The 8,649-nt window shown below is 34.1% G+C and overlaps 1 protein-coding gene across 2 annotated transcripts; it reads right to left on the minus strand.

Annotated features, from left to right (window-relative positions):
- Positions 1 to 1,272: 1,272 nt before the first annotated feature.
- LOC120076855 (phytochrome A) lies at positions 1,273 to 7,940 on the minus strand. 2 transcript variants are annotated; one of them, XM_039030803.1, is made up of 5 exons: positions 7,590 to 7,940; positions 4,487 to 6,550; positions 2,969 to 3,785; positions 2,268 to 2,558; positions 1,273 to 1,696 (listed from the first exon to the last, which is right to left on the minus strand). In XM_039030803.1, the coding sequence occupies exons 2-5, from the start codon at positions 6,537 to 6,539 to the stop codon at positions 1,486 to 1,488; spliced, it is 3,372 nt and encodes a 1,123-aa protein (XP_038886731.1). In that variant the 5' UTR covers positions 6,540 to 6,550; positions 7,590 to 7,940; the 3' UTR covers positions 1,273 to 1,485. The 2 variants fall into 2 exon arrangements, with proteins under 2 accessions (XP_038886731.1, XP_038886730.1); XM_039030802.1 differs by having other exon boundaries at positions 7,598 to 7,937.
- Between the last annotated feature and the right edge of the window lie 709 nt (positions 7,941 to 8,649).

Raw genomic sequence — 8,649 nt, forward strand, 5'->3', positions numbered from 1 at the left:
AAAATTTCAAAAATATAATAATTTAATTGATATATTTTATATTACTTATAGAGTTAATACAATAAATGCAATTAAGATATATCATCAAAACCATATAACAAATTTGAAAATATTAAAAAAAAAAAAAAAAAAAAAACTAAAGCCAAAATTTAAACAAAACTATCAAAATCGAACTAACGGAATGAAAATAATTCCATATTATAACGAAACAAAAAAATACAAAAACAACTTCACCATAACAGTTTTTTTTTTTTTTTTTTTTTTGAGAAATATCACCATAGTACAATTAAAATCATGGTACATGATTCAAATACATGCCCATATTGTTAATTCGCTCCCTCAAGACATAATATCCATTTGTTAAGGCAAACTTTGTTTCTTATTAATAGAAAAATAAAGAAAAAAAAAACATGTCAAACGTTGATTAAAGAGCAAAACAATCATTTTAAAAGTGAATGACCAAAGGAATTATTGAGGAAGCTACAATAACGAAAATAAAATAATCATGAGAATTTCGATGCCAAAAATAGAATTTGAAACTAAAAAGGAAACTAGATCAGAAACACTTCAAAAATTAAGGATCAGAAACACTTCAAAAATTAAGGATTTATTTGATAGATGATTTGAAAACATAAATTTGAAAACAAATGATTAAATAAAAACAGTTATATTTCATATTTTTAGATATGTATTTGGTAGAATTCAGAAATTGAATTCAAATCTAAACAATTGTAATTAAAAAATTATATAATTATTGTTTTGTGATATTATATAATTTATAAGAAAAATTGAAATTTTGGTCCTTATGGTTTGAAATTAAAATTTAAGTCTTATGATTTATAATTAGAATTTACCCCTATAGAAACTTCATAATAGAGATTATTTAAAAGGATTTAACAAACCAAATGGACTATCAAATTATGGAAACTACTTTATCGAAACCATAGGACTAAATTTAAATTTAAGCTAATTTAATTTATAATAGAAAAAATAATTGAATTTATGACATGACATATTATATTTCCAAATATTTTTATTTTATTTAATATAATTCTATTATAAATTGTAAAATTCAAATTCTAAATACAAAGAAAACGCAAAAAAATATTATTTTTAGAATTTACACTATTTAAATCACAAATTTCTAAAACAATTTTCAAAAAGAAGATTTGGATTGTCTAATTGAATTTGAAAACATAAAATAAGATACAGATAACAGACCAAACAAACCCTAACAATTACTACAACTATACAATAGTAGTGCTTTTAGAGTAAGCTTGAAATAAAAGAGTCAAAATCAACTTATGAGTAAATTAGATTGTATTTCAACAAAAGTTCAAAGGAGATTGAAATTTGACAATGAGAGAAACAACTTAGTACTATACAAAATCATCACTCACTGCAAATCCCCGAAATTCAACTTCAACATAGAATGCAATCTTTTACTCGGTTGATGTCTGAAATGGTCCGTTCTTCTCCTTTTGCCTACGTACTTGCCTTATGTGCAGCAGCAAGCTCAACAGTTATGATGAAGCTCGACTTACCTGCTTCCCTCATATATCTTACATCTCCATTCATCAGCTTCACTAGTTTTCTACTGATGAGTAGACTAAAACCCTCCTCAGAAGCGTCCTCCTCACTACCAAACATCTCGTTCAGCAACGATTCAGGTATACCGCCTCCAGCATATGTTATCCTAATCCGAAACAAATACTTTAGCCTTAACGAGTAATTATCGAATGCCTATAACTATGAAGCAAGTTTATAATATTTTGTGTGTGAAAAACCATACTTCCGCAGAATAGGTAATTTATATATATATATATATAACAAAGAAAGAAAGGAAGAAACTAGCATAACTAAACATTTCCATTCTTATATCTCATTTTGGTCTCTGAGATTCAACCTCTAAATTAAACTTTCAAAAAGTAATCAAGTCGATAAACCCAAAATGTTCTGTAAACTTTTAAAAAGTACTCTTTCTGATTCTTGAAAAATAATTTTCCCCCACCCAAAATCCATCTGAATTCATATAGGCAGCCACCTTACCGATGAAAGCTACGCAGTTCTACCTAGTTCAACACATTACTACACATGCGTAATTAATATTATCTATATATAAACAATCCATAGCAAAATCATGGTGAGATTCATAATGATTGTTCCTTTTAAATGTTTGGGAACCGAAATAGACCTCTTGAAAGTGAAATAATCCTAAATGTAAGGATCCAAATATATTCTATCTATTTTGCAATAAAAGCTAATACCTGAATTCCAAATGCACCAGATGAACCGACTTTCCTAATTGATCCTTGGTCAAGTTGGTTGAAATAGTTAGCTGGCCTCCTGCTGGCGCATAACTAACTGATAGCACTAGAAAGTCTGCCAAGACTTGTTGAAGCCTCAAACTATCACCATATATGATCTCGGACATGGCATCTTCTACAGTCTCATTAACTATCTGGATACCCTTTCCTTTGCTCTTTATCATCACTTGACTGATTGATACCGTCAATACTTCATGCAATGTAAACTCCACCATTTCCAAATCAATGAACCTGTGTCCCAAAAAGATATTAATAAATATATAAATAAGCCGTTGTACACAAAGATGAGAAGAATTATGCTCTGAAATGCAAAATTTTAGAAATAAGATAAATACAATTTCTCAAATGATGACATATGAATCCGTTCGCCTAAGTGCCCACCCACATCGTAACAAACCATTGCAAATATACCAACCTTCATATACAATCAAATGGCCAATCTTTTTGCATAGTTTAAAAGTAATTTAGAACCTCTAGAAACCACTAATAAGCCACAAAGACCGTCTTAATAAAAATGAAATTTAAACATAGAGGAAGTACAAAACTAGACTGTTGAGAACGTAATGTGTAACAAAATTCCAAATGAACAAAATACTTAGAAAAAGAAAGAACTATTTTACATATATATTAAAAAAACATACCCATCAATAATTTTATCAAGGTCAGACTCTTCGAGAACCTTGGAGATCTGCTTTTGACAGTGTACACTAGTATGCAGAATTTCCTTTTGTTCTATTCCCAACTCAGTGCGTTCCAATAATCTTCTTGAAAAGATTATCCCAGAAAGAGGATTTTGTATCTGTCTTTTTATGTATCCCAATGCTTTCAATCTCTTCAATGCAGTCTGCTCACATAACCGTTGGATATTTAGTGCTTGTTGCAACTCATGACTAGCAAGCTGCAAAAAGCAAAAAACTCCTGTAACGACCCCATCCTTATCCAAGATCTTATTGACACATAGAAGACATTCCACATACATTCCGTTCCGAGCAAAGAAGCCAAAAGAAACCTTTTCAGGATCTTGACCACTCATGGCATTGTTCAAAACAACCCCAAGATTAACAAAAGCTTCTTGATTCTTTAAACGACAACATGATTTGTGAGTGCCAAAAACCTCACCCAAAAGCATCTTATCAATGACTTCTTCACGTGACCACCCAGTTAATTTTTTCATTGCAGGATTCCACTCTGAGCACCATCCAAATTCATCTGAACCAAATATTGGAGGGATTAATGGGTTGGGATTTTGTACAATAGCTTTGTAATCGCCTTCTAATCGAGTGAATTTGTCCATAACCAACTTCTGACCAGTGATATCTTGTGCTACAAAACACACCCCCACAACATTTTCACGCAAGTCCCTACTTGCACAAGCATTTACAACAAGCCTGATGGAGCCAACCTCAATATGAGGACCATGTGTCTTGATCTCAAATTGAACGTTTTGCTCTTCTTGTCCTGTTGAGAAAGGGGCAAAAAGGTAGGCATAAAAAAGGTCAGATTGTCCCTCACATCATGAACTTGCAAAACACTGAAGTAATGCATTAAGTAATGATCTTGTTTGTCTATGCATTTATATGGCGTGCCTGTTCTTGAACTTCTCTTCTCTATATGGCGGGTGAGTGTAGAAGGAAGAAGATCTCTGTTTTTTTCCCCATCTTTTTTGATAAAAAAATAATAATAAATCAATAATAAAAAATAACTCTTTTAAAAAACTTGAGGAAAAGGCGTAAGGGCACAAACAAGTCAAAAGCAGACTAAACGTGGTGTTAAATCAATAAATCCATATTTAATTATTTTTTTATTTTGTAAAAATAAGAACATCAAGCTAAATAAATTAATTAATTTAAAAAAAAAAAAAAAATCTAACCACAGCACCATTAACAAAATATATTAAAACTAAAACAAAATACCCAATAAACTCTTCATAACACAGCTAACACACACATACACACAAGACCCTCACAACAATTAGACTATTTTGAACAGACTTCTAGAAGTTTAGAAGTTATAATATCACCTTTCAAAATATATAGATCATATAAAACTAAAACGATAATTTGCCACCACAACTTTTAGTACTCCCAGTCATTGCACTATATTATAATCCGTAGGTCAAAGTATAAAAATGGTTGAAGAGGAAAACTAAACCGAAATACCTTGCAATGCCAAAAACAACATCTTCTTGACAACTTCTACAGAAGTATCTTCCACTAACGAAAGAAAATGCTTGCCAATAGCTTTATCCACAGGGAGTCCAGTCAATTCAGCAATTTTTGTATTCCACCCATTAATTGACCCATCTACGTCAACTGCTAAAATCGGCACAGTAGCTGTCTCAATTAACCTGACCATCTCACTTGTTACTGATTCCAATTCTTGCCTCCCTTCAATCTTTAGGTCACCAAGTGTCATTTGAATTGATTTTCGATTTATGTCATCTGTATCTGTATCTTTAAAAGTATTTCTAAGGATCAGTTGTAAAGAGTGGATTGCATCCATTTCATAGTCCTTCCAAGGCAAACTTCTTGTTTTGACTACTTCAAGGAAAGCCTTGAAAGATGATCTTGGATGCATTTTTCTGCCATCATCCTTTTCACCATGTTCATGCTTTGCTCCACCCCACCGAATCTCTGAAGCAGTATGAGATCGAAACCAAAAAATCATATCATTAGCAGTTATCCTCACAGCAGCCATCCCACACACTTCATCACCTAAAGCAAGAGCTCCAGGATATCCTGCATCATACAAGCTGTCAGTACTTATCCCTGTTGAATCCATATGATATTCGGCAAGCCAGGAGGCAATGTCCCGCAACTGGAAGTCGCTAGGTGTCATTCCCAATCGCCAAATTTTGTTCTTATATAACAAGGCCGCCCCATCAGATTTGACGAGATCCATTATGTTAGGACTCCTTGATACAATACCTAAAGGAGCATCACGCATTAGCATGTCGCATAAGAGTGTCTGTGTACGTAGAATATTTTTCTCTATAATTTGATTCTCCAACTCCAATTCCTTGTTCACGTGAATAGCAAATACTTGAGCTAGAAACTCACAAGCATACCTAAGAGGAAAAGGAACAAACCTGGGACTTGTATTATGACACACTACTAACCCCCATAATCTCTTTCTCTTTTGTTGCTGCAAAGCAGGGCCCTCACCATCTTCATCCCCTTCATTAACCACAACTGCCATAACCAAAGAGGCTATAGAGTTCATGTTTTCCATATACTGTAAGTGGCAACTGTGTGGAGCCCTTAATGTTGAACCGCATAAAGTTAGATCAAACTGTAATTTTTCATCTTGGAGTACTTTTAAATGTTTTGCACGACAATCAACAATCATGCGGACCTTATTTTTCATGAACAAAAAGCGTGCAGCTTGAGGAATGTCAGTGGCCGGATAATGCAAACCAAGATATGGCTCAAGGCCAGGCTTTGTGACTTCAGAGATCACTTCCCCATGATCATCATCATGGAATTTATAAGCCATGACTCTATCATAACCTGTTAGTTCAAAAACTTCTTGAACCATTGTGTCACAAAGCCTAGCCATGCACCCACTAGGCAAAGACTGCAACCTAGTAATTGCTTTGGCGGCAAGTTTATATGATTGTAGGGCTCCAGCTGCTGTGACTGGAACTTCATAAGGCTTCACAGGCTCAAAGTCAATGATTAAGCTTCCAGTAACACGATGCACAATTGCATAGAAGGGTTTTCCAGAAGTCTTACAATGCACTAGGATAGGATTAAGAAGTGTAACCTCCGCAAAGCCCAAGGCTTTCAACAGTGAGGAAGCACTAGGTGCAGTGAAAATAGTCCTTACATCTGTCCCTATGCCAAGAACAGGGTAATCCCCCATGCTTGGGACAGCATGACTGACCATGGTCAACATTTCAGGGGCATTTTCACTATATGCAATAACCTTGAATGTTTTGTCATCTAAGGCCAATAAGCAACCAAATGGTTGGATAAGCTTGCCTTTCTGTATATGATGGAGATAAGCTGTTGTAACTTTGTCTGACCTAGGTTGGTGATCTCCACTAACATCACTAGAGACACGCACTGAACTTGAGTAGTCGAATGAATTCCCAGATACCTCAAAATCAGCTTGGAGCTTTGCATCAACAGATGTTTGAGCAATAATTCTGGTGCTATGTCTTGACCGCCCCGAGTTGCTAGAAGACTGGCTAGGTCTTGAGGAAGACATGTTTTTCCAACCTGAAATAAGGTGAAAACAAAGAAAAAATTGAGGACCATGAGGACAACAATTCTGAAGTAAATATCAATCATGGGATTAAAGGAGTATGAGTTTAAAGACATGTTCTCATCTCACCCAATATTCAAACTATCTTTTGAGGTCTGAGCTTAACAAAGTAAAAACTTCTAATTTAAGGGTCAACTTTACATATTTTAATAAGAAACTTTTTGGTATGACAACACCACAAAAGTTGTTTCTAGTCTTATGTAATTCAAAATAGTAACTCGATTGAAAAGAAAAAAAATAAGAAAAAAGCGAAGTAAGACCCCCCATTACTCTTAAAAGAAAGAAAATAAGGAATTGGGGGGAAATAATGAATGCATAATCTTAGCAGATTCACAAACTTGAATTAACGAGTTCCAGCAATCTCAGCAAGAATTACTGTTGTATTTATTCGAAAAAGATCAGCTAGAACTACTTTCTTTCTACTCCAGGCTAAGGTCGGCTAGAACAACTGTTAATTTTCTTCAGGCTAAGGTCGTACAGAACCTTTTTCATTCTTTTCCGGGTTAAGGTCAAAAAGAACATTCCCAACTTCAATTCACATCCGGTACATGGTCAAAAAAACACAGTTAACAATTCAATTGCAGTCAATCATTGAAACAGTTAAAGAAAAAACAACACAAGTAGATAAAGTTAAGCTCAGTATCTATGATGTTAACATCTCTATTCACCGACTAAACTCAGGAGTTGCATCACAGTCAACAAATTTCCCACCTCAAAACTCAAAAACACCACCGCCGGTTCAAAATCACAAACTCTATCCATTTCCCAAAAAAGGAAAGAAAAAATGCCCCACCAGATAAATCATTCCCAAAAGAGCGATTCGGGAATCAGAAAGAACAAAACTACTTAACTGAACCCCCACTCAGGACAGAGAAGAACAATAACAAACAAAGAGAGAAGAAACAGACGAATCAAACAGAATACAAACAGCAACTACACAAATCAAACATTCCAGTAAGAAACTGAGAGAGAAAAGAAAACCGAGAAAAGAACCAACAAACCCAAAGCAAAAGGATTTCCCGGTGGAGCAAGGGCGGTGCCGGTGAATCAGAGGAGCAAAGAGAGGGAAGAGTGAGGCATGGTGGAAGGGAATTTAGAGTGAGAAATGGGATTGAGGAGAGAGAAGGGAGGCGTAGATTCGAAGTTGCAACTTGGCAGTGGCAGTAAGGGATGGGTAAAAGGTCGAGAATGCCCTGACGGTGACGGAAAAAGGTCCGGCGTGGATCCCCAAAAGGACGAACCGGGTGGGGAATAGAGTGGGCCATCCGGTTCGCTCTGACACCACTGAAAAAACCGAATCACATATCCTCGATTTGGGGTTCGTTCGATCCTATCCTATCCAATAATTGCCTTTTTTTTTTTCTTTCTTTCTTTCTTTCTTAATTTTAATTCCAATTATAAAATAAAGATCCTGCCCTCCTAAGTCCTATCCGTTCAACTAAATTTCGCTATCATTCTTGTACTTTCGTTGTAACTTTACCATATATTGTATTTGTAGGACTAACTTGTCAATGGTTAATAGTTAACGTTATAATATTCGTATTATCGAATTTGGGATCAAATATTTGATTTCATACTTCATACTTTAATTACAATATATTTATAAAAATTAAAAAAAAAAAAGTTCTTTTTAACCGTAAATTAGTTCATTATATTTTATTCTCCCAAATTAGTTCATTATATTTGATTCTCCCTTCAAACACATAATTGAAAAAGTTAGCTATTTTAGTTTTGGTGTGAGATCAACCCTTATGGTTGGTTGGCGTAGTTCCATTTGGCATGCTCATGTTTGATAATTTTGTATTTAAAATTTTGCTAAATTCTAAAAAAGAAAAGTATCCATGATCTTTATATCTCACATCGATACTATACCTTGAACTTTAAAAAGGTAAAAGTACCCTTTATTGAAAAAATGATATATAATAACTAACACTAACAAACTGGTTACATCTCAACTAGAAACAATACACTCAATGTATAATATTCAAATTCAAACTTATACTAAATGGTTTAATAAGGCTTAGATATGAAAATAACTAAAAACTTTAAAAAC

The sequence above is a fragment of the Benincasa hispida genome, chromosome 4 (genome assembly GCF_009727055.1).
Source record: "Benincasa hispida cultivar B227 chromosome 4, ASM972705v1, whole genome shotgun sequence".
Classification (NCBI taxonomy): Eukaryota; Viridiplantae; Streptophyta; class Magnoliopsida; order Cucurbitales; family Cucurbitaceae; genus Benincasa; species Benincasa hispida.